This window comes from Schistocerca cancellata, chromosome 5, assembly GCF_023864275.1.
Source record: "Schistocerca cancellata isolate TAMUIC-IGC-003103 chromosome 5, iqSchCanc2.1, whole genome shotgun sequence".
Lineage (NCBI taxonomy): Eukaryota > Metazoa > Arthropoda > Insecta > Orthoptera > Acrididae > Schistocerca > Schistocerca cancellata.
This window is the reverse complement of record NC_064630.1, coordinates 147,257,311-147,285,238: the sequence shown is the minus strand read 5'-3', so window position 1 is coordinate 147,285,238 and position 27,928 is coordinate 147,257,311. Positions and strand designations below refer to the sequence as shown.

The 27,928-nt window shown below is 39.5% G+C and overlaps 1 protein-coding gene across 1 annotated transcript in view; it reads right to left on the bottom strand.

The window, feature by feature from the left end:
* Positions 1-27,928, bottom strand: part of LOC126188407 (hamartin) — a 281,221-nt gene that overhangs the window by 244,590 nt on the left and 8,703 nt on the right. The window contains exons 2-5 of the mRNA XM_049930009.1: positions 14,662-14,871; positions 13,779-13,896; positions 13,565-13,700; positions 2,799-2,911 (exon numbers count right to left, since the gene is read on the bottom strand). Of these exons, the coding sequence (XP_049785966.1) occupies positions 2,799-2,911; positions 13,565-13,700; positions 13,779-13,896; positions 14,662-14,758 (464 nt within the window). The 5' untranslated portion in view covers positions 14,759-14,871. The remainder of the gene's footprint in view (positions 1-2,798; positions 2,912-13,564; positions 13,701-13,778; positions 13,897-14,661; positions 14,872-27,928) is intronic.

Genomic DNA, 27,928 nt, shown 5'->3' with positions numbered 1-27,928 from the left:
CAGTCTCTGAGCTTTCATAGATCTGATGAAGTACAGTTCGTGGCTACAGCCAGAGTCTGCAAACTCACTGTGCTGTACACGACAAATCATACACATTTTGCTCCATTGACTTCTTCTGAAACATTTGTTGGCAATCCTAGAAAAATTTTATGCCCCATTACATGTATGTTATCAAACAAAATAAGGGTCACTAGCCTCACATCAATCCACGAGACAGGATTAAAAGTCACTTCTTCTATACTCCTCATCAGTGACCTGCAGCCATATGACCAGTTTCATAAAACTCAACAATCCAGTCACTGGACTGGACAAAGAACACCGACGTCAGTTACTACACCCTTACCAATAGAATTCTACAATCTCATTTACAAACAGTACACTATCACACTCTAAAAGTTGAAGAGGGTAAAGACATACGGAAGAACTGCATACTTCAAATTTCCATTGGAGAAAAATGCAATTTATTATCTTCTAATACCCTCATCAAGTCTGCTTCATAAGTAAGGCTACACCTCCAGCTAGCCTAGCTACTCCTCGCTCTTGTTAGGTGGCCTCTTTCCAAGCTGTCATGTACATTCGTTAAACAGCAACAGTCGCCTCAAGAACAAACCATTTTTCTGAAATACATCTGCACACTATCTCCACCCCAGTGAGCTTAAAATTTGCCACGGAGTGAAGTGGCGCAGCAGTTAGCACATTGGATTGATTCTGGAGGACAACTGTTCAAACACATTTCCGGGCATCTCGATTTAGGTTTTTCATGATTTCCCTAAATGCTGGGATGGTTCCTTTGAAAGGGTACGGCCGACTTTTTTCCCCATCCTTTCCTAATCCACTGGGACCAATGACCTCTCTGTTTGGTCCCCTCCCCCAAATCAACTGACCAACTAAAATTTGCCTTCTTATCTTACCAAGGCTGCCGACCAACAATTCCAATTCACCTGCTTCAAGTTGCTTCAACATACAGGTCTTTGGGGGCAATCTACCACCAGAGCAGCAAGTAGGCACGCCCACCAGAGCAGCAAGTAGGCACTGCAATTGGCCACTTCCTGTTAGTGCTCCTAGTACTACGATAAAGTAATGCTGCCTGCTGATACTTCCAAGAGTGTGTTACCCATAGGGTATTATAACAAGTGCAAGCCATCCTTGGGAAACACTTGTCTTTTAAAGCCACCAGATTGAAACAGAAGGCAACACCCTTTAGCTGGATTAAGCCAAGGTGGAGAGTTATCTCTCGGCAGGAGAAGTCTCCATTACGCAGATGCTAGGAAACCGGCACTGTTCATCACAATAGCAACCAGCACTTGCTGATAGTAGAGGCCTGGGAAATTACACATTACTATCTTCACTATATTATTTGTACCTCAGAGCATAATTTACTTAGTGAAGAAATATTAAGTATCCTTTGTAGGGTGTATTTTATCCAATTTCAATGCAAGATGTCCACCGCAGACAGGAGGAGCTGTTATTTATGCCAAAAGTGATGTTCCATTCAAAAGAGGTGACATCAAACATTTTAAGATGACTGCATTTTTCAGATATCTGATTCTCGCAATGTGTAAACATAACCATAGCAAGCGACAGCACAGAAGCAAAAAAATCTTCATATAATACAGTCACATTTCAGTTCATACAGAATTCCACACACAATATCTACAACAAGTTTTCTATGCATTTCAATCCCTGCACTATAATTCCAAAAACCATGCCTTGGCTGTGGAATATATAATTATCATCATCAAAATAAGTGAAGAAAGCTTATTTGCAGTACACATGGTGAAGTGCCAAACTGCAGCGCACACACTTTGCACAGTTTCCAGTTTTTTGATCAGAAACCTCTTTCTTGACAATCTTCTCACTACAGAAAATTACTACAAACAATAGTCAGTTTCGTTGAGATAAAAATAAAACTACATTCTCTGTACAGTTCAATGGAGCAGGGTTATTTCCAGTTACAAATGGGGCAATGTGGATTGTATATACTGCTCATTGCGACTAACTGTCACAAAGGATTATTTAAAACTTAGATGCACAGTGACAGTTACCCATAGGATGGTTGCGAGCACTACAGTACTTTAATGGAAGCACATACAACAGATGCCCAGGTGTGCACAAAGCTGCTATGATTCAATGCACATTATTTCCCAGTCTGAATACTTGGAATTATAAAACGAAGAGTACTTCATGCAAATTATATGAAATATGAAGACAGTGTATTAATTACATATTTAGTATAGGTAGCAGAGGGTAGGGCAACTCTTAAATTGAGTAACAATTTCAATACACACATGCGTGACAGATTTTTATAGGCATTTACGTTTTTTTTTATTAGATGCTATAGACTGTTTATAATAACTGTTGAAGTGCTTTTCTCTGTACAAAATCCATTCAAACGTTATTTTTTCCCTTCACAAGCCTAAATGAAACACCATGTCAACAAAACTTTACTTATTACTGCAGAGTACAAACACATCATGGTATGAGTATACCAGACAGCGGGCCTACATTCTACTCAGCTGATACCAACACTATGGTGACGTGTATACAAAGCGTGAATATTTACGCAACTTCATTTCCAACTGCAGTCTGCTACCTATACAACAACCACTTATTTCCAAAAAATGAAAATTCTTTTTGGTTTGTTTAGCCATCATATCTATACCTGCCTCAGAGATATGAGGTAAACCTTTGTAAGTAAAAACCTTTTATAAACACATACTAGATTATACATGTATACCATAAAAGAGACCAAGCATGCAAGTGTACACATGTAAGCAAAAACATAACTCAATATATACCTGAATACTTCGAATATGTCCTGGAGATAAGGCCCAAGCAGTGCAGGTATCATAGGAAGTAGTACAATTAGCACCAGTAGTGCACTCATGAGAGGCAATATATCTGTCTCCACCTGAATCAAAAGTGGCCAGTGTAAGTAAATGAGTGTGAAATATTGAATATATAAATCAAAAACCAATTAAGGAAATTTGAACTATTCATTGGAGTAATTATGAATAATGCTCCATCTGCAAATGAAGCTGCAAAAATTTGGGGCAATGTAATGGAATGATGAGCTTTCTTCCATGAAGCACTAATTCGCAGCACCATAATACACAAATTATTTTCTGTTATGTACACACATTGCACTCTTGCTACAAAGCTGACTACTCAAATTATAAGGTTTTTCATAAATCAAGAAAAATATTTCTGCCAATGACGAAACATTATTAAGACAGACAAATTTATCAACACTAAAGAGACTGAACATAACATTGGGATTAAATGGTGTTTTAGTAATTTCTAGCATTAACCACAAAGATCTGCCCTTTATTTTAGTCATGTCACCTTTAATGTCTTTATCAAATATACAGCTGCTGATTACTTAAGAGTTCTGACACTTTTCTACAATGAAACATATGTATATGTCATTTTTTACATTCTATTTGTGCTTATAAATAATGTTTTATTTCTAATTAAGTCACATTATACATTGAGTAGGATAGATTTTAATTAATATGTTTTTGGTGCCCACTGCTGCAAACACAGTACATTTATGGAAATGATACATATTTAACAAAACCTTTCATAAACTCAGAAGTACACAGGGGTGCAGTTAAAAGTAGCCCCCCCCCCCCCTTTGAATGTGTATGTGATATTTTAACTTCTGAAATAGAATAAACGGTTACAACCATGGACGGTTTTATGCAATAATTGGATGTTAGCATTCTTCTGCCAGCAATCAGTTTATCTCACCAATGAAATTAGATTTTTCTCTTTGTGGTCTGCAAAATGATTTCCTCAATAGCAGAAAGAAGTGATGTTGCAGAAGCAGATGTGAAAACAAGTTTCATCAAGGAATCTCACAAAATTTTCGGAGTCAGGTATCCAGACAGAAGACTACCAGCAAAGAGAAGAATACTGAGTCTGTGGTGCACCTACGGATCTGTGCAAAATTTAAAACAACAAAGAATTCCTTCAGTTCACACAACTGAAGTTATTTCAGAATTCGCCCAAGAATTATTCAGGGCCCAAAGAAGTCTACAGGTAAACAGGCTCAACAGACAAATGTAAGTAGGAGGAGTTGCCAACATATATTGAAAAGCCTTAATTTGAAGCTGTATTGTGTGAGGGTCATGGAGCAAATTATGGGGTGGATTCCAGTCAGAAATGTAGAGATTACTGCACACGATGGTTTGTTAGACCATTTCCATTACATCATGAATGATAAGCTCGGTTTCATCTTTCCAGTGACATCAATTCATAGAACGCAAGGTACTGGGCAACAATGACCCTTAACACTGTATATCAGCAACCACTTCACGATGAAGAAATCGGCATTTGGTGTGGCATAACAGTAACGTGCATATTTGAACCAATATTTTTTGACACTACCCTCGACACAGTTGCATATATGGAAATCTCTGATACCTTCTGTGTTCATCTCATTGAATTTGAAAGACAGTACTGCTTCTTCCAGCATGGTGGGGCAACATGCCACATGTCTCTGGTATCCCTGGAATGAGTCCACAATGTCTTCCCTGAGAAAAGAACTGTAAGCAAACACTTATGAGCACCACAATCGCCGGATCTAACATACGATTATTGCTGCAGGGACACGTAGAGCAAAGTCTATGAAACAAATCCACAAACAATACAATAAATAAGGCAACATCAGCCACGAATTTGCTGCCATCAATATCCAAACTTTAGGCCGGGTGTACTTGAATATGCTTAGATATGCACAACTGTGTACTGATGTTGCAGGGAGGCAGGTTCACTTAACATTTTCTATGCATATATGAGGAATGTTCGCAAAGTAAGGCCGGATCTGTCACGAAATGGAAACCACAGTGAAAACAAAAATTTTTTATTCACAACAGTTATCACACCTTCCAGCTAGCTCTCTAAATAGTCGCCGCTCAGACTTAAATGTTGTCTTCGAAGCCAGCGGTTCATGTGTGCAGAGATGAACATTGGAGGGAGCCAATTAAGGGCTCTATTGTGAGTGATCAAACACTTTCCATTGAAAATGCTGCAGGCGTATCTTTATTGCCCCTGCAGAATGCAGCTGAGAATTGTTTTGAAACAAGAAACACATGACATTTATGTTATGTGGGCTGCATAGATTCAGGCAAAATCTCTCACCAGGTCCATGTACTCGGTGGGAGACACTGCTGTTTTAGCATTTCTATGTGATCACTTTGTGCTCTGAACTGAAAAGAGGAAGTGAAGTTATTGACAGGCACACTAAAGGATCTGCCAAACACAACTGTGCAAGGTTCCATCAGATTTTCACAGTGGTTTCAATTTCACGCCAAATCGGACCTTACTTTCCGAATACGTCTTGTATTTTTCACTGTATTTTTCGTTGTAAATAAATGGTAAAACAAGTTGAGCTCTTCGTATCTGTAATTTCATTGCATTTCATTTACACTTACACAGGCTACTTTTATCTGCGCCACCCTGTACAAGTTAAAGGACAGGATCATTTAAAACTATAAAAGTTTAACAGTTATCAGACACTAAACTGATGGGATCATAATAAACAGTTCATACACTCAACTAGTACTGAGAACATTTTTATGACATGAATCATAATAATTCTTTGGAATGATATTTTTTTATTGAGACATGGAATATGTCTCTTCTTTTTCAGGCAGATGAAACACTTTAGAGTAAGCTTTAAACAATATACTTTCTGATCAACATGCAACAGTATAAATGTCAATTCTGTCCTCGTTAGAAATGGTAGCAGTACCAATTTATTCTGTTTCATCATAGGATTTCAATGTGGATGATGCATTTTTATGACAATGTAGTACATGAAGTATTTTATTATGTTATTCCTTTGCTATCTCATCAGTTGTATCTGTTTCATGGGCTTCCTTTCAGATTAACAGAACATTCATCCTCTGTGTTACCCTGCAATATGAAAGGCCAACACCCTGATAACATCATTACTCTGCATGAAAAGAGAATAGGAAAGCATGAGTATATTCTTGAAAAAATGAGAGAACTTAAAATATCCTAATCTACTTCTTCATAACCGACAACTGAGAAAGTTTGAAAATAATTTATATATAATATACATATCACAAGTAACCCAAATTCACATTATGATCAAGGGTATCCTGTTCACTTTGAAAAGCTAACAATGGTTTAATTAGAAAATAATTAACTTTTCATGACAAAAGCATGGAAAAGGAACACAGTTTATCCACTGAAACTGACTTAACACAAAATTCCCTGGATTCATTCTTCAAAGCTGTTCACTAAGGAATTTATTGCTCAAATAACAACGCAACATTTATTGTCATGAGCACCTTGCTATTCCAGACAAAGTGAAACAACTGCCCTCTAACAGCCAAATTATGAAATTATAGAAAAACACTTTTCATGACCGGTCAAGAATCACTTAACTATCACAGCAAGAATTCCAAAATGAAGATTTTTGAATTGCGTCACTTTTGTTGCAAGGGTGTGATCAGACCAAAACGTACATATGGAAACCAAAGCAGTATTGGAAAAATCTGGAACATCCACTGTAATAACCAAATACAGCCATTCATCATATAACTTCAGTATTACACAATGGTAAAAAACCACATGCACAAACCTGAGGGGGGCGGGGGAGAGGGATGGGAGGAGAAGAGGGAGCAGGCAGGAGAGAGAGAGAGAGAGAGAGAGAGAGAGAGAGAGAGAGAGAGAGAGATATGGGAGGGGGGACACCATGCTTCAACTTCCAACGCAATTATTTTAAATGGTTTCATCGCCTCTGGTAACCTCTGCAAAGGTATTAACTTATGGTTCTTATATGCCCCCTGCGTGCATTGTTCACAACTCTTCACATACCAACCAGCATCTTCTTTCTTGACTACCACCAGTAGCATTATGCTACTATCATATTTTTTGTTCTACAACCCCCATGTCTTGACAACATGTGGTCAAGTGATTCTTTCAGTACTTCTACTCTTAGCCCTGCTGGCACTACGACCTGTGGCACCAACTTCGTTGTCTTACACAACATGCCACACACAATGAATTGTGGCTGCAATGCATACTGTTTAAAATAAACAAGAGAACTGGCAGCATCGGTCATAAGGGGTTTGAAACCATTTATTACAACAAATTTATTTCAGTCACTGTGTGACCATCTTCAGTAAAAAGACTCATAATAAAAGCACATATTACAACTTCTACATGGAGTCAATACAAAAGAACATAGCAGCTAACAAGCAAATTTTAAACTGACTTTGCAGCCCAACCTCAAGCATACTGTTTGTCTTCCACGTCAGCTCAGTGTGCTGCTTGTCACTTTACACGGTTGTACTCAGTGGTTGTATCATTGCTACTTTTCAGATTAACCCATTCAGACTCTAAATATTAGAAATTCTTTTATTTTAATTTCCTTGTTTTTATTAGACATACGACAGACACAACAATATGAAAAACAAGTGTTACGTACATTAATTAAACACATACTGGGTGGTTTCAAATCAAGTCACTATGCATGAAATGCCATTTACTTTTGGTGATAAGGTAAGATACAGTTCTTTCCTGCAGTTAGGTACAGCAGTACCTGACAGAGAGCACACTTCCATCCGCTTGCAATGTTCCTCCTATGTACTACAATGTACACAGTGCCCTAAGTTGCATTGTATTGGCAGATGCTTTGTTTCTTGTGTATGTTTTTCAACTCTAACAACAGTTTAACACTTTCTTGCTAATGGTTCTTTGCTCTCACTCTCTGAAATAATGCAAGAAAACACTAATTTTTTGTTCAGAAATTGAGATCTCCAAGTTCGCTGCTACAGACAGTCTGCATCGGCATCAAAGGAAATTCTTTCCAAGTTTAAGTAGTGTCACAATACACATGGATATGAAGTTGAGCAAGAGAGTTTTGTGTATCTAATCCGTGAACAAAACATGCCTTATAGGGACAAGTTCAATCACAATTTGAAAACAAAGATGATCATGCACTGCATACAAAAGTGACTTCTCCGGTTGCTTGTCTAACTGCTAAGATTTGAAACATATGAAGTAGTTGGTTGTTGTGGGGAAGGAGACCAGACAGCGAGGTCATCGGTCTCATCGGATTAGGGAAAGACAGGGAAGGAAGTCGGCCGTGCCCTTTGAAAGGAACCATCCCCGCATTTGCCTGGAGCGATTTAGGGAAATCACGGAAAACCTAAATCAGGATGGCCGGATGCGGGATTGAACCGTCGTCCTCCCGAATGGGTAGTATACGCAGTAGTCACTAAGAGGCAGCGTCTAATGGAGGCTTAAAGGGTGGCTACAGATGCAGCTACTATCCATATGCCACAAAATGAGAAAATCCTAAGTGGCTTCAAATGGAATTACATCATCTGAAAGGGTTGAACTAACCACTTTCATATGTTTCTCATTGACTTCATACTTTAAGAAATGGAACAAGCATGTGAGGATTGTGGTAGGGTAGTAAATGCTGAACTTCAATTTACTAGGAGAATTTTAGGAAAATGTGGTCCATCTGTTAAGGAGAATGTATGTAGGACACTAGCACAACCTATTCTTGAGTACTGCTCAAGTATTTGGGGTCCACACCATTTCGGGTTAAAGGAAGACATTGAAGTAATTCAGAGGGGGACTGCTACATTTGTTATCAGTAGATTTGAATGATACACAAGTGTTACGGATATGCTTTGGGAACTCAAATGGGAATCCCTGGAGGAAAAGCTACATTCTTTTTGAGAAACACTACTGAGAAAGTATAGAGAAGCAGCATTTGAAGCTGACTGCACAACGATTCTACTGCCACCGTACACTGTGCGTAAGGACCACAAATGTAAGATATAAGAAGCTAGGGCACATAAGTAGGTTTACAGACAATCTTTTTCCCCTTGCTTGATTTGCAAGTGGAACAGGAAACTAAATGACTAGTAGTGATACAGTGTACCTCCGCCACATGCCATACAGTAGCTGTGGAATATGTATGTAGAGGTAGATGTAAATCGCTTAATCTCAATGCCCATCTAGTCAGTCTATCAGAATGGTCCTAAACCCAAACAACCACTTAAGAGCTGTATAACCAGTTACCACTTTAAAACTACTTCCCAAACAAATAAAATCCAAAATATGTGATTCCACAGATAGACTCTCTCTTTCTGTTGTGGCATACACCACTGGCTTCTCTTCTGCTCACTACTTGACTGAGAACACACCCTACAGCTAGAATGGAAGCATCAATTGACAAGATAAACTCTTTCCTCTAATCCAGAAAAATTAGTACTGAATTCAATGTTAATCCTGTCTACCTTCTCGAATGCATGTGGGCATTTCTTAGTCCATTCAAACTTTACACCCTTTTAAAAAAAAGTTGCACAACCGATTACCCTAGATCTGCAAACCCTCTTATCGATTTTCTATAATAATTCCCGAATCCTAGACAAGACTGTAACTTCTTGGCATCGCTAGGAATCTGAAATTCCGATAGGTACTGCCTATACAAACACAGGATCCATCTCAAACCATTCACTGCTAATAACATGCTCTAAATATGTAGTTTGTTCAAATACAAAGTGACATTTTTCCATGCTTAATGTCAAATCTGCTGCAATTAATCTTCCAGAGCCCACAGAACTCAGAATGCTGTTTTCATACCCACTACTCCGAACTACGGTAGAGAAGTACTTGCACTGCACTAAACTGTCAATAGCTTCAGTGGTATTTGGGGTTGGATACCCCATCGGTCACAGTTTTGCTATTAAAATGTCTGTAGTAACAACACAATCTCTATCTTTTAGTCCCATCTGGTGATTTCTTTTGCACAACTACCATGGTTGCACTCCACGGACTAGCACTTTCCTCTATTATTCCATCAACTAGCTCTTGATCAATGAATTTTTCTAATACTGTTACGCAGTAAGGTCTATGATATACCGGTGACTCAGTTTCTGTAGGGATACAATGGTATGTTATGTTATAGGTGTCACTGGTAACGACACCCATGGAAAAATCAATCCTCAAATTAGTAACTTCATTTCCAATCTATCAGTACCTTAAGAGCTCCAACTTCCTGTACAATGCAGTTTTATCATCAGTTCGCACACTACCCTGGTGCACAATGACTTAGACCCCACCCATATCATCCAAGACTTCCAAATTAATGACCAACATTCCTATGGTGAACTCTGCTCCATTGGCACCAAAATTATAATTCACAGGCACTACTTTCTCATCCAATTCCTCCCAAATGCATACAATATGTCTTCTTAAAAAGCAACATGATGTGTCTAAAATATCATTTTCTGACTGTGGTTCTGCCAAGCACAATCCATTAACAGACAATTCCAGTCTCATATTTACCAAGACCAACTTCCTGGTGCTTTGCAGCATGCAAATTAAACCTTAGTGTTCCTGACAGCAGTTCAAGTTCTTCATCCACTGAGACTTAAGCACCTTGCATCAAGTCAATTTTGTCATATTCTGTTATAAGAAACTCTAATCAAGATCATGCAGTAACCATCACTTACAAAGATCATGACTTCTCTGCACTGCTTAAAACACTACACCCCAAGCTGAAAATTTGCCACAGCTGAACCCCAATACTCCACATCACTATCTCCAACTCCAGGTGAATTATGGCATGGAGGGTTTAATTGCCTCTGATCTACACAGTCCTGACACATGTCAACTGAGGGGCAATTAAAAACTTGCTGTTCCTACCCTTCACTATTCTCATATACTACACACAAGTCTCTGTATCAACATTAGTTGCATTGAAATTTATCAGGAATTCCATGTGGCGGACCTGGGGGTTCCCTTTTGTGTTTAACATTTGCTTATTCGGCCCTGTTTCTTAATGCCATTTCTACTATCACACTGATAGTGTCCAACCATATTATGCCTACCACACTGAGGTTGGTGACATTGCCTCTGCAGATGTCCCATCTTCCCATATCTGTAACACCTCAAGTTAGTAGAGAATACTCCTCTCTTATCCCACATTCATGTTAAATCAGTTTCTTCAAATTTTGTGGCTAATCCAACCAAAGAGTATAAATCCTTTAGGGTACTCACTAATCCTCCTTGATATTTCACGTGACAAACCCCTTAAGAATGTGTCCAATGCCCTCTGTCCTGCTTTACGGAGCATGACTATTTGCCTCATCACTTACCCTTAATTCAAATGTCAGGACATTCTCTTTACGTGTTCCATCCACAAAATTCTCCACTGACTCATTATGTTTCTTTGACAACTGCTTGTGAAAAAATCTCATGCTGTTTTGCTACTTCTACCTTTGTAGTGGGCCTTTTTCCAATTCATCAATTTTATGCATGCCTCTGTCTCTCTGTATGTCTGACATCTTTGCTTCTCCGACCAACCATAACTTTGTTACCTATAATAACTTACCCTGTGAACACCCCTATCCCCAATACTAGCTCAAAAGTGCAGTGTATCCAGAGAAGAGGTTATGTAGTCAGTCAACTTCCCAAAGAAGGACATGATCAAATCAGCTGTGGCTGGATCTAATTTAGGGGTAGGCTGCTTGGCTGATTGCTACTGTCCATCCTTAGCTGCAAGCTTACTACATAAGTTTGCATTATCTGCTCTCAAAAGTGTTGTTTTATTAACCAATGCTCCAACTGCCTCCCGACTAGTGACACCCAGCATTTGAAACTCCACCATTGCAGAAACTTAATCTTCAATACACACTAAGGAACAAGAAGTTAACTCACAATAGGCCATGTGACAACACACACTTACATCTGTACCTTTTCATTCATCTTGACTCTGTGCAATGACTATACATGTGCCTGTACTGATAATTAACACAAACTACTGGTAATAAGGCATGTCCACACAATGCCTCTTTTTGTCACGCACAATCACAGGCACAAAGGAATAACAGGGCACACACAAAAATTTGTGGAAAGAACACATGGGCACATGGACATTCTTGCGTCCACACATTGCCTCATTGTGCAAGCAGTCTGCTATGAATCCCCTTTCTTGGTTGGGAGCTTTTGTTCCATGTATTGTGATGAAAAGGTGAAAAAAAGAAAACACAAAAGTGACAGTATGCAAAGATGTATATTAACAGAAGAGGTACAAGAAATACAAAGTGATGATAATTGTTTCTCTGCAAATTTCAGGAGGAGGTCACAAGATTTTAGATTCTCTGCTTGGGAAACTGTAGCAAAGGCTGGCAGTAATTTTTTTTAGCTAGTAACTGGCAACTTATATACCTGTTTGAATTATTTATTCCTCATTTCGAAACAAAGCATTTCAATTCTATCAAATTTGTAACTTTTAGTGTGGAAGAATTTTAATTTATTATCTGATTGTTTTATACTTCTTTACACTGTAAGAAATGCCTAAACTTTGAATTATTAGCACATCTTGTTCCTACACAATATTAAAATTTGTATGTATTAGCATCTACAATTACTGTTCTCTTGTATAACTATGACTCATTCAATATCCACACAATTCTCTTGCATACTGGATCAATGGAACACAAATAAATAAATAAAAATAAAAGTGATTATTTCTGAAATTGAGAAATACTTAAGGGAGGTTCGTAGTCAACTTCTGCTGACTCGACAAATTTGAGAATTCCATAGACGCCAGAATCCACTAGAACAAATGTTGTGTTTTTCAGTTTCATAGTTTTTGCATCATCAGTGTGCTTCATTTCTATTTTTAGTAGTTTGTTGGAAAGACTCACATACCTCATCACTTACTTTGTTCAGATGTCAGGCTCCTCAACTGTTGTGTTTTTAAGTCACCATAGCATGAATATTCGTCCACTCTTTTCAAGTAAACTTTCCATCAATTTTTGGTTTATCCTTCTCTGTTTTCCTCTTAAAAATTTATGGCATTTTATTCTTTACAGAAATATGATCAGAGACTTTATCTAATACACAATATTCATGACAACACATCTCGAATTTTTATACAAATAATCTTCAGAAGTGGCATTCGACACGACTATTTTCTTTTCTGTATGCACCTATAAACTTAAGCTTGCTTCCTTTGGCGTCAACAGATATTATTGCACATATAAAGCACTTTACAGCATAACCTCAACAAGCTACACATAGGGGCCGCAGCTACCTGTTGTCCACCAAAAAGCACAAACAGTCCTACTACAGGTGGGTAGCAATGTGCTTTACACACGGCCTTCATTTCCAGGAACTTACACATGCACAAATGCACATGCATTGTTGTCCTGTTGGAAATTTATGCACATGCACAAAGTTGAACACACTGCAGTTGGAGTGGAGCTGCTTCTCACTCACAAATGCCCAAACTTTGTGATGCCATTACAGAAGCAAGTGTACGACAAAGATGTCACAGCAGAATAAACAACCGAAAAATATTTTCAGTAGGATTTGATGTATTTACATGATTCGATATTTTTACGATTCAAGCTCAGTTGCTTGTGTTCTATGAGCTCTTCTATACACTAAACATTGCTTAAAAACAAGTTTCATAATACCAAGATATAATTCTGATAATATTACACAACATGCACATAACATATTCAACTTTAACCTTCATGACAAATTCATATCTTACCTTCAAAAGTTTTAAAATATCCTTGAAAAGAGAATGATTTGTTATCTTGAAAATCCAGGTTGGATGACGCTTGATAATATGACCAAGTAAGGTAAGAGCTTGTAATTTTAATGACCCCTTCATTGATTCTGATATCCTAAAAAAATTCAGTTTTGAATATAGTGCTCATCAAAAATGAAGAGATACTTGTAGCTGAAAAATGTTTTATACTCACTTGTCAAAAATATGCTTGTCATGGGGCTCTCGAACCCCTGCAAGAATTTCTGCTGATCTCACAGAGCTTGTGGTAAGATAGTATTCAAATAAGCCATTTACCATATATGATTCTTTGGCTGAAAAATGAAAAACTTATGTGTAATCACTTCAGTATTTCGGAAGATTTACTTGATAACAACAAACGTCAGAGAGAGAGAGAGAGAGAGAGAGAGAGAGAGAGAGAGAGAGAGAGAGCGCAATATGTGTACAACCTATCAGATAATACCCTTAGGTTCACCTTGCATTCTGCTGTGTTCAACATGTCATGCCAGACTGGTACCCAGATTCCGTCTCAGTCATACAACATGAAAACACTTTGGAACACTGTCACATTTAACCATGTGATGTATGAGGGGCAGCCCAATGACAACCAAACACACACCACAATTGGACCATGGAATGTTTGTATTTAAAAGTAATCACCACATGCTTTAAGATATTTATGTCAATGGAAGACAAAATGATCAATTTTTGTGTTGTAGAGCACGGTCAGCCGCTGATGGACCCACAACTGCACCCACTCTTGTGGAGGGGGAGGGGGAGATGGCAAATGAGGGAAGGGAAAGGGTCAAGTTAAAAGAAATCAGGGCTCATACAGAGGCATAGAAAAAGTCTGGAACAGGAAATGAAACACTAGTAGCAATACAAGGTATCCTCCACCATGCACCATATTGTGGCTCATATGGTGGCTTACAGAGTATGTACGGTGAGCATTGTCTCCAGTGTCAGAGGAAAGAATCATACAGTTTAATACATATCAGTCATGAACTGTCTTATAGAAACAGGTCATTACATTAACTGCCATACAATCACACATACTGCAATAACTTTTGTGTACTTACTCGAATTGAAGATATCGTGGATCGTCTTCTTAACTTCTTCCACAACCTCAGGCTGGTTTGATTCAAGTCTGTTAAATAACTCAACTATGTCTGCCATCTTTTAAAGCCATTCATTGAACACCTGGGAAGCTAATGTTTTGTAAATCTTTTTACTGTGGAATACCAACCAGTACAGTCCCAATAAGAGACATGTCCCTGTTGGATAACAGCCTGAAACAAATTTAGAATGGGAAATTATTACTTACAGGATCAGTTAATTGTAACTAGCTTTTAGTAACAACTTTCTTCTTTAGTGAGATACGTAACCCTTCAATATCTTTTATTTACATAAAGGTATTCTTATTTTATACTGATAATTTTCTTTTGCAGTAGTATTTCTATCCATAAACTTACAGACAATTTTACGAAGTGGCAAAATTTTAAAAAGTTCGACAGTAACATTAGCGATCGCTTCTAAGCTGATTCTTGCATGTAATAATCGTGCTAGTATTAATTTTCTTAACAATATTCTGTGTTAAACTACAGTTTCTTTAAAATGTACTGCATTACGCAGAAGAAGAAAACAGTTTATATTGCCAAGAGCTGTGCTGCATGCCTTTTAGAGTAGAAGTTAGCATCACTGAATGGCATGCTGCCTGTTGCCAGTTGAGACCAAACCACCATCAAATGTCTGTAATGTGTATGTTCTGGCATATTCAATAATTGTGTAAATAGCTGCATTCTCTGTCTAGAAGTCCAATTCTGTTCTGACTGTACATTTCTGTCTGTGATAAACATGTTTCCAGTTATGTGAGTTTTACTTCACCGATGACATTGCTTTCAGGTTTCAACTTTACTGTAGTTATAAATGACTGTTTGGTAGGGACTACTTCAAAATATCTACACATATCACTACAGCTCCAATTAGGCAACATAAAAGCAGTCACCTACACAAACAAGAACTAGCCTACAATACAAGCAGTACATTTTTACAACAGTTTTTATATTTGGAAGACAACTGGATTCCAAAGCGGCTGTAATTCAGCTGCACATCAAGCATCTGTAACTGTATTCTGGAAACACTCATCAGGACCCTACAAAATGGCTGAAAGGATTCCAGAGAGTCCCCAGATAAGACAAGTGGGATGACATAATGGGTTTGGCATATGTGTGCTTCCACTTGGGCAGCAGAGCCCAACAGTGACTCACCAACAACAAAGAGAAGCTCAAAAGCTGGGATAAATTCCAGATCAAAATGAAGAAAACATTTTGCAACAACAAGCAGTAAGAAACATCCTGGCAGATTAAAACTGTGTGCCCGTCCGAGACTCGAACTCAGGACCTTTGCCTTTCGCGGGCAAGTGCTCTACCATCTGAGCTACCGAAGCACGACTCGCACCCGGTCCTCACAGCTGTACTTCTGCCAGTATCTCGTCTCCTACCTTCCAAACTTTACAGAAGCTCTCCTGCGAACCTTGCAGAACTAGCACTCCTGAAAGAAAGGATACTGCGGAGACATGGCTTAGCCACAGCCTGGGGGATGTTTCGAGAATGAGATTTTCACTCTGCAGCAGAGTGTGCGCTGATATAAAGCTGTGAGGACCGGGTGTGAGTCGTGCTTCGGTAGCTCAGATGGTAGAGCACTTGCTCGCGAAAGGCAAAGGTACCGAGTTCGAGTCTCGGTCGGGCACACAGTTTTAATCTGCCAGGAAGACTTACCTTAGGGAGAAAAAGGGACAGGTATACACTCGCGCCCCCCCCCCCCCCCCCCCACGCACACACGTATCCATCCACACATATTCGGACACAAGCAGACATATGCAAAGGCCTTTACATATGTCTGCTTGTGTCTGTCTATATATATGTCTCTGTGTGTGTGTGTGTGTGTGTGTGTGTGTGTGTGTGTGTGTGTGTGTGTGCGCGCGCGCATATACCTGTCCCTTTCCCCCCCCTAAGATAAGTCTTTCTGCTCCCAGGATTGGAACGACTCCTTACCCTCTCCCTTAAAACCCACATCCTTTCGTCTTTCCCTCTCCTTCCCTCTTTCCTGACGAAGCAACTGTTATGTTGTGAAAGCTTGAATTTTGTGTGTTTGTTTGTGTGTCTATCGACCTGCCAGCGCTTTTGTTTGGTAAGTCTCATCATCTTTCTTTATATAAAAGATGATGTGACTTACCAAATGAAAGTGCTGGCAGGTCGACAGACACACAAACGAACACAAACATACACACAAAATTCAAGCTTTCGCAACAAACTGTTGCCTCATCAGGAAAGAGGGAAGGAGAGGGAAAGACGAAAGGATGTGGGTTTTAAGGGAGAGGGTAACGAGTCATTCCAGTCCCGGGAGCGGAAAGACTTACCTTATGGGGAAAAAAGGACGGGTATACACTCACACACACACACACACACACACACACACACACATATCCATCCACACATATACAGACACAAGTAGACATATTTAAAGACAAAGAGTTTGGGAAGAGATGTCAGTCGAGGCAGAAGTGCAGAGGCAAAGATGTTGTTGAATGACAGGTGAGGTATGAGTGGCGGCAACTTGAAATTAGCGGAGATTGAGGCCTGGTGGATAACGGGAAGAGAGGATATATTGAAGAGCAAGTTCCCATCTCCGGAGTTCGGATAGGTTTGTGTTAGTAGGAAGTATCCAGATAACCCGGACGGTGTAACACTGCACCAAGATGTGCTGGTCGTGCACCAAGGCATGTTTAGCCACAGGGTGATCTTCATTGCCAACAAACACTGTCTGCCTGTGTCCATTCATGCGAATGGACAGTTTGTTGCTGGTCATTCCCACATAGCTTGCATCACAGTGTAGGCAGGTCAGTTGGTAGATTACGTGGGTGCTTTCACACGTGGCTCTGCCCTTGATTGTGTACACCTTCCGGGTTACAGGACTGGAGTAGGTGGTGGTGGGAGGGTGCATGGGACAGGTTTTACACCGGGGGCGGTTACAAGGGTAGGAGCCAGAGGGTAGGGAAGGTGGTTTGGGGATTTCATAGGGATGAACTAAGAGGTTACAAAGGTTAGGTGGACGGCGGAAAGACACTCTTGGTGGAGTGGGGAGGATTTCATGAAGGATGGACCTCATTTCAGGGCAGGATTTGAGGAAGTCGTATCCCTGCTGGAGAGCCACATTCAGAATCTGATCCAGTCCCGGAAAGTATCCTGTTACATGTGGGGCACTTTTGTGGTTCTTCTGTGGGAGGTTCTGGGTTTGAGAGGATGAGGAAGTGGCTCTGGTTATTTGCTTCTGTACCAGGTCGGGAGGGTAGTTGCGGGATGCGAAAGCTGTTTTCAGGTTGTTGGTGTAATGCTTCAGGGATTCCGGACTGGAGCAGATTCGTTTGCCACGAAGACCTAGGCTGTAGGGAAGGGACCGTTTGATGTGGAATGGGTGGCAGCTGTCGTAATGGTGAAATGAGATCCATCCTTCATGAAATCCTCCCCACTCCACCAAGAGTGTCTTTCCGCCGTCCACCTAACTTTCGTAACCTCTTAGTACATCCCTATGAAATCCCCAAACCACCTTCCCTACCCTCTGGCTCCTACCCTTGTAACCGCCCCCGGTGTAAAACCTGTCCCATGCACCCTCCCACCACCACCTACTCCAGTCCTGTAACCCGGAAGGTGTACACAATCAAAGGCAGAGCCACGTGTGAAAGCACCCACGTGATCTACCAACTGACCTGCCTACACTGTGATGCATTATATGTGGGAATGACCAGCAACAAACTGTCCATTCGCATGAATGGACACAGGCACACAGTGTTTGTTGGCAATGAGGATCACCCTGTGGCTCGAAACATCATGTCCAGACACTCTGGGATGATGATGGCATTGAAACAGAGGATGACAAGCGTAAAGCTGAAATACTAAACACCTTTTTCCAAAGCTGTTTCACAGAGGAAGACCGCACTGCAGTTCCTTCTCTAAATCCTCGCACCAACGAAAAAATGGCTGACATTGAAATAAGTGTCCAAGGAATAGAAAAGCAACTGGAATCACTCAACAGAGGAAAGTCCACTGGACCTGACGGGATACCAATTCGATTCTACACAGAGTACGCGAAAGAACTTGCCCCCCTTCTAACAGCCGTGTACCGCAAGTCTCTAGAGGAACAGAAGGTTCCAAATGATTGGAAAAGAGCACAGGTAGTCCCAGTCTTCAAGAAGGGTCGTCGAGCAGATGCGCAAAACTATAGACCTATCTCTCTGACGTCGATCTGTTGTAGAATTTTAGAACATGTCTTTTGCTCGAGTATCATGTCGTTTTTGGAAACTCAGAATCTACTATGTAGGAATCAACATGGATTCCGGAAACAGCGATCGTGTGAAACCCAACTCGCATTATTTGTTCATGAAACCCAGAAAATATTAGATACAGGCTCCCAGGTAGATGCCATTTTCCTTGACTTCCGGAAGGCGTTCGATACAGTTCCGCACTGTCGTCTGATAAACAAAGTAAGAGCCTACGGAATATCAGACCAGCTGTGTGGCTGGATTGAAGAGTTTTTAGCAAACAGAACACAGCATGTTGTTCTCAATGGAGAGACATCTACAGACGTTAAAGTAACCTCTGGCGTGCCACAGGGGAGTGTTATGGGACCATTGCTTTTCACAATATATATAAATGACCTAGTAGATAGTGTCGGAAGTTCCATGCGGCTTTTCGCGGATGATGCTGTAGTATACAGAGAAGTTGCAGCATTAGAAAATTGTAGCGAAATGCAGGAAGATCTGCAGCGGATAGGCACTTGGTGCAGGGAGTGGCAACTGACCCTTAACATAGACAAATGTAATGTATTGCGAATGCATAGAAAGAAGGATCCTTTATTGTATGATTATATGATAGCGGAACAAACACTGGTAGCAGTTGCTTCTGTAAGATATCTGGGAGTATGCGTGCGGAACGATTTGAAGTGGAATGATCATATAAAATTAATTGTTGGTAAGGCGGGTACCAGGTTGAGATTCATTGGGAGAGTCCTTAGAAAATGTAGTCCATCAACAAAGGAGGTGGCTTACAAAACACTCGTTCGACCTATACTTGAGTATTGCTCATCAGTGTGGGATCCGTACCAGATCGGGTTGACGGAGGAGATAGAGAAGATCCAAAGAAGAGCGGCGCGTTTCGTCACAGGGTTATTTGGTAACCGTGATAGCGTTACGGAGATGTTTAACAAACTCAAGTGGCAGACTCTGCAAGAGAGGCGCTCTGCATCGCGGTGTAGCTTGCTCGCCAGGTTTCGAGAGGGTGCGTTTCTGGATGAGGTATCGAATATATTGCTTCCCCCTACTTATACCTCCCGAGGAGATCACGAATGTAAAATTAGAGAGATTAGAGCGCGCACAGAGGCTTTCAGACAGTCGTTCTTCCCGCGAACCATACGCGACTGGAACAGGAAAGGGAGATAATGACAGTGGCACGTAAAGTGCCCTCCGCCACACACCGTTGGGTGGCTTGCGGAGTATAAATGTAGATGTAGATGTAGATGCCTTGGTGCACGACCAGCACATCTTGGTGCAGTGTTACACCGTCCGGGTTATCTGGATACTTCCTACTAACACCAACCTATCCGAACTCCGGAGATGGGAACTTGCTCTTCAATATATCCTCTTTTCCCGTTATCCACCAGGCCTCAATCTCCGCTAATTTCAAGTTGCCGCCACTCATACCTCACCTGTCATTCAACAACATCTTTGCCTCTGCACTTCTGCCTCGACTGACATCTCTTCCCAAACTCTTTGTCTTTAAATATGTCTGCTTGTGTCTGTATATGTGTGGATGGATATGTGTGTGTGTGCGCGCGCAAGTGTGTACCCGTCCTTTTTCCTCCATAAGGTAAGTCTTTCCGCTCCCGGGACTGGAATGACTCGTTACCCTCTCCCTTAAAACCCACATCCTTTCGTCTTTCCCTCTTTCCTGATGAGGCAACAGTTTGTTGCGAAAGCTTGAATTTTGTGTGTATGTTTGTGTGTCTGTCGACCTGCCAGCACTTTCATTTGGTAAGTCACATCATCTTTGTTTTTAGGTATATTTTTCCTTCATGGAATGTTTCCTTCTATTATAACCATATATATATATATATATATATATATATATATATATATATATATATAGAGAGAGAGAGAGAGAGAGAGAGAGAGAGAGAGAGAGAGAGATTAACAACAGTCATAACTTTAAGTTTCACAAACAATGGCTTGCAGGAATCTAGTCAACCAGAATCAGTGATAATTCTTACAACTTTTTTTGCAGTAGAAGAATATCATGTACATGGCTGAAGTTTCCCCATAATAGTAAACCATAAGAAATAATGCTCTGAAAGAAGGCAAAATATGCAGATCTAATATACTGATCTGATACACAACCTTTTAACCTACTCAACAAATAGATTACTCTAGAAAGCCTAGCAGATATATAGTTGATATGGTAATTCCAATTAAGTTTACTATCTAAATATATATCAAGAAATTTAACATTATTTGAAACATTCAGAAATAAGGTATCTCTTAAACTGAAAAACATGAACTGTGTTTTATTTTCATTACAAAAAAAAAACGTTTGCTCTGAAACATTTTGATGCTTCACTGATGGTATTTTCTGTTATATTTTTTAACAATTCAATGTCAGGGTCATTGTTGATAAAGGTTGTATTGTTAGCATATAAAATTGAATGGGAACTTACATTAGATGGTAAATCATTAATCATAATCAGAAAAAGCAGTGGGCCAAGCACCGAGCCCTGAGGCACACCACACAGGACATCGGCTACATTGGATAGATACAATAAAATGTATTGCCACAGCCAATGGCTACAGTCCAGTTCTTACTGACCACATCTTGCACAGGAAACAAAACCGGAAAATTATATCCCTCCTCTATGCCCCACCTGCTTCCCCATCCACACTCTGCAAGAAATGGTGTACACTACCATCTCTAGGTGGGGTATCACAGATTGTAGGCAAAGCACTGAAAGCCTTCAAGTATAGGCTTTCCTACTATGTTAAGAACATGACAAGACAGTGTGTTTTTAATAGCAAAGATAAGATCCAGTTATTAGCCAACAGTGAGGTAGACAAAATCACTTGTTCTGATTGTGACAAATTTTACATCGGTCAGTCAGGCAGACACATAGCAACTAGACTGGCTGAACATGAATGCAGTTTGAGGTTGCAGAATTCTGACTCCGCATTTGCTGAGCATATACTGAGTGAGGGTCACAACTACCAGCCAGTGTCCCATGTACTTCGCTTAGCAAACAAAGGCCATAAACTCAATATGCTGGAAGCCCTGGAAATTAACAAACATCTTACTCACAGTCCAGATCTAATCCTAAATGACCAGACATAGCTCAACACTTCCCCTCTCCCAAACTTTACATAATCATCTCTGTTGTACATTACTTCTCACACTGTCTGTTCCTACATATTTCCATTTTCCTGTATTCATTTAAGTTCTTTTGTTTTAACAAAGTTGTCTATGTATTCCATTTAATGTTAAAATGCAGTAACACCACACTATCAAAGATAGCATTTACTGTATGCTCCCTCAAACACCTTCATTTTCCTGCATTTATTTATTTATTTCTGTTTATCTTACTGATATTGCTTAAGTTCCTTATATATTCTGTAGTTACATTGATAATTCTTTCTTCTTTTAATTGGTTTGTGTACCACTCTCCATGTTTTATACCTCCTGATGTAGCCTTGTCAAGTACTAATTTTATTTTATTAGTTTTGTTTATTAATGAAAACTTATGTAGGCATGCTGTTCCTATTCTGTGTTAAAGTTTTTGCTGTCTACTCCATTGTTATTTATTTACTGTTCAATTTTTTACTTTTTCATTGCATTACCACCACACCGTCTAAGATGTTACTTACTGTATGCTTCTGCTTCAGTCTAGATGTGTTACTTCTCTTCAAATGTTTGCAAACATTGTAACTTCTTTGGAGAAAATACTCAGTAAATGTCTGAAGATGGCCTTGTAAGCCGAAAACTGGTTGACACAATAAAAATAATATTGTAGAACAAAAGCAAACTGGTGCTTTTCATTTATTATAGCTTGTCTTATTTCTGCATTTTCCGTGTTCAGAATTACTTTGCTGTGCTAGTTCCAACAGGTTATGAGCCCAGGCACCAGTGAATGCATTTGCTGTAAGTATTCTGACATACAGAAGGAAATATTGTTTGAACAGTCATGGAAGTAAGTAGTGAAAGCTATCGGGAAAAGCCAATTGTGGTATAGTTTAATACTGTCTTTACTACCAGTAAAAGTAATTGTGAAAATGAGTGATGAGTGCAGCACAAATACTGCAAATAGAGATACTTGTAAATCAGGAGAACTACGCTACGTGGAAATTTGCTGTGGAAGGATACTTGCATTTGGGCCATTTATGGGACTTCATGAATGGTACTCTGAAGACCACTGAGCAAAATTACGCAAATAAGGACCAGAAGGCAAGATCAAAGCTGATACTATTGACTGATTTTGAGGACAGTGGCCTTGCAAGAAAAGTTTGATTACAATGTGAACTTATAACAACTCAACTCGATAACTGCAAGAACGTTGACAAGTATGCCAACAAGATAATATCCACATCGAATTGATTCAGGAACATCGATTTGAGATTTCAGATGAATGGGTAGGTACATTATTGTTAGCAGGACTGCCCAAAAAACCCATGATTATGGGGTTAGAAAGTTTGGGCATACCGATCACGGGAGAAAGCACAAAAGTGAAGATCCTGCAGGGCATGAAAATTGGTCAGTGTGTCTTACTTCAGAGGAGGAGACGGCTTCAACACTTTATTGTAGGGAGAGAAAGAAAAAACCAGTCAACTGTTACAACTGCCAGAAGATGTCACACATCACATCCCAATGCTGCTAAAGGTCAAGTCAAAGGAAAAAAGGTATGACTCAAATAGTCCAGAGAAGAGAAATGTTGATCAAGTAAGGAACTCTCCATTTATTACACTTTTGGGAGTAACAAGTAATGAAGAACAAGAATGGATATTAGATTCAGGAGCATCAATGTATATTACTAGAGCCAAAGCAGCTCTTTATGATGTCACTAATAAAATCTATATGGGTATATTTACAGTGGATGGTCCCAAATCACACTGTGAGCTTGCTGGGAAAGTTGGTCTTAAGGTACCTGTAAATGGAGAAAAATAAAATAATATGGCACATGATATTTACTATGTAAAAGATGTAGCAACTAGCTTGATCGAAAGCCAAGAAGGGAAACAGAGTAACCTTCAATATATGAGGGTAAGTCAATTATTATCTGCAATTTAGTTATATTTTTGTTTATTTTGGTAGTAGTGTCATTTTACGTTGATTATGCATGCTTTGTTTATTTGTTGTTATATCTTTGCAATTTTCAAGCTGCTAGGTTAGTTTCGTTATCACTGCCGTGCTGTTAATCATGGCTGCTCCACTGTATTTGCACCAAAGAAGAGCAACATTCAGTGTCAAGTTTTTTGTAGTCAGAAGGCGTATCGGGGAAAATTCATCTAAGACTTCCAGTACAGTACGGGAACAGTGTTTTGCCACAACAGAGTGTCTACGAATAGATTTAAAAATTCTGAAATGGTCACACAAGTGTTACGCATAATGAAAGAGCCGGACAACCATTTAATGCCACAAATGAAGAAACCATTGAGCATTCACGTGAAATGATTCTCTTAGACAGACGATTAACTACTGACAAAGTGGCACATTGTCTGAAAATTAGTCACGGTTCTGCCTACGAAATCACCCACAACAGACTTGCGTTTCATAAAGTTTGTGCACGATGAGTCCCAAAACAACTCCCACAGTTGCATAAACGAACGCACTTGGACATCTGCAAAGAACATTTGGATCGCTATGGTAACGAAGGGGACAACTACTTAGACAGGATTATTACTGGTGATGAAACATGGACCCATCATTACGAGCTGGAGAGTAAATGGCAGAATATGGAATGGAAACATCCAAATCCGCCATGCAAGAAAAGTTCAAAAACCAACCGTCTGCAGGAAAACGATCCTTACAGTTTTTTGGGACACACAAGGTCAAGTACTGGAACATTATGGAGAAAAGGGCACAACAATAAACAGTGTACATTACAGTAAGGTGCTTACTGCCAGGCTAAAGCCTGCAATTTAAAGCAAACGCCGAGGATTGCTGTCAAAAGGTGTTGTGTTGTTGCACGACAATGCTTGTTCACATACTGCTGCCCACACTGCTGAAACACTCTGGAAATTCAAATTTGAAGTACTGGATCATCCTCCATACAGTCCCGATCTTGCCCCTTCTGACTATCACTTGTTTGGTTCAAATGGCTCTGAGCACTATGGGACTCAACTGCTGAGGTCATTAGTCCCCTAGAACTTAGAACTAGTTAAACCTAACTAACCTAAGGACGTCACAAACATCCATGCCCAAGGCAGGATTCGAACCTGCGACCGTAGCAGTCTTGCGGTTCCAGACTGCAGCGCCTTTAACCGCACGGCCACTGCGGCCGGCACTTGTTTGATCCACTCAAACAGGCATGAAGGGGCCATCAATTTTCCTCAAATGAAGCAGTGAAAGAAGAGGTTCATTCCTGGCTCACAGCTCAATCAAGAACCTTCTTTTATGAGGGAATCAGGAAGCTTGTGCAACGTTGGACCATGCGCGTTGAAACACAAGGAGACTGTGCCAAAAAATGATGTCCGTGGAAGTTTCCTATTTGATTACAATAAAAATTTATAACTACTCTGTGGATAATAATTGACTTACCCTCATAAATGGAGCAGTTATAGGTACCGCAACAAATGAAAAGGGAATTTTCCAGTTAGACACTGCTAAATATGTAGATGAAGTTTTAAACCATTCCGTATGCAAAAGGTTTCTTATGACACAGAAGACTTGCACGCCTAAACAGAAAAGGTATTTCATTTTTGAAGGCTATCATGATGGAAATGGACGATTGTGGTAAATGTAAAGAAAACTGTCACATATCTGTACAAGGGAAACAGACTAGATTACCCTTTAAGTCTAGCAAAAGCAGAAGTATGCATCTTCCAGTAAATATATACAGATGTTAGTAGACTGATGAAGTGTGAAACTATAAGAAGATGCCATTATTCTGTAACTTTTGTAGACGACTATTCAAGATATAACCATGTTTATTTTTTAAGTTCTAAAGATTGAGTGAGTGATATTTTGGGGGCCCTTCATAATACAGTGGCAAGAGAAAAGGGAAAGACGGTTAAAATCATCAGATCTAATAAAGGAACAGAGTATACCAATCAAAAATTCAAGAAACGTTCAAAGGGGAAGAAGACACCAAACCACTATCAGATACAGTCCAGCCCAGAATGGAGTTGCAGAGAGAGCAAATAGGATTATTGTTGAAAATGCAAAAAGTATATGAACTGATGCTGGGTTACCTAAATGTTTATGGGCAGAGGCGATGTCGATAGCTGCATATTTGATCAATTTATTTCTTACCGAAGCAGTAAAAACTGAACACCCTACGAAGTGTGACAGCGGAGAAGCCAAATCTAAGCAACTTCAAAAGGTTTTTGGATACAAGGCTGTGGTATAGATCCCGAAACAACTAAGGGAAAAATGGGAGCCAAAGTCAAAGAAATATATTTTTGTACGCTATTGTGAAAACTCAAAGGGTTACCGACTCATGAATCCTACAAATATGAAGATACTGACTAACAGAGATGTCATACTCCTTGAGAATAATAACAATGAAATAAAAGAAGATCATCAGGAGAATACAACCACTTCATTATGTCATCAAGGGCACGAAATACTAATTCTGGAAACAAAACGGGAAATGAAGAAGAAGAAAAAGAAGAGGGCAACGAACAAACGGATACATTCTATGAAGATGAAGTTCTACTGGCTACAGAAGAGGAATAAAATGTTTTGAGACGCTCTTCTTGTGTACCTAAACCTGAAGAATACACTGATAATGAAAGGCGTATAGCCCAATCTTTAAATGATGAACCTACAACAGTTTAATTCCCAACAACGGAGAGAAGCTATAGAAAGAGAATTACAGTCATTTTGCCAAAATGGAACTTTCGAAAGGATTGAAATGTCAGAAAGGAAAAAACCGTTACTATCACAATAGGTACTTAATAGAGCAAAACCTGGGAGTGCAACACCAAAATATAGTCAAGGAATATTCACAAAAAGAAGGGACAGACTGCAGAGAGAGATGTTTTCGCCAGTGGTAAAATATGAATCATTTAAGTACCTTTTACCCTGGCAATAAAGGAAGATTTATTAATTCACCAAATGGATGTGAAGAAAGCTTACTTAAATGGGAAATTAGATTAAGAAATATATGTAGAAAAGTTGGCATGAGTGACTAAACTCATTTCTACAATGCTAGAACCGAGAGTCAAGTTAATGATCAATGTAGAAGATGAAGAGCGAAATGAAAATGTACCACTTTAGAGGCAATAGGGAGCCTTTTGTATTTGTCACACACATAAAGGCCTGATATTGCTTTCATCACAAATGTTGTAAGTAGATTCTGCAAAAGTCTAAGAGAAAAACACTGGAGAGCCACCAAATAGGATATTTAGATATCTAAAGGGAAACTATAAATTAAGATATTGTAAAAAGGGAAATAAACTCGAGGGCTATAGTGATGCAGACTGGGGAAGTGAGTTGGAGAGCAGACATTCCATTACCGGATGTAGTTTTAGATTAATGGGGGGACCTATATTCCCGGTTCTATATTCAAGAAGCATTGTGGATCAGAACTCTTAAATGGTGATACAGAACCTAATATCAATATGGAACCCAACAAGACATTCTGTAACAAGAAAACCATAAATTTTGTCAAAACTAATGTTACTAGTGCCACAACCAAATACATTGATAGAAAGCACCATTTTATAAGGGATCACGTACAGCACAGGAACACGAGGTAGACTACTTATGCATAGAAGGGATGTTGGCTGATATACTAACCAAACCCTTGAACAAAGAGAAGTTTTGGAAGACAGTGAGACAACAGGATTTAACTTGTGAAAGTGACATCTGAAATATCTGTTCAAAGGAGGTGTTGAAGGATATATGAACAATAATTTCATTTGCAAATGTGTGTGTGTGTGTGTGTGATAAAGTGTAGTGCATGGAGTATAATGGACCTCTATGACTGCTTTGTATACTCTGTGGCATTACCATAATTATTGACTGTAAATGTGCTGTTCAATGTAATGGATGTTAAAATATAGCCTGCCTTATTCCTGCATCTTTCATGTTC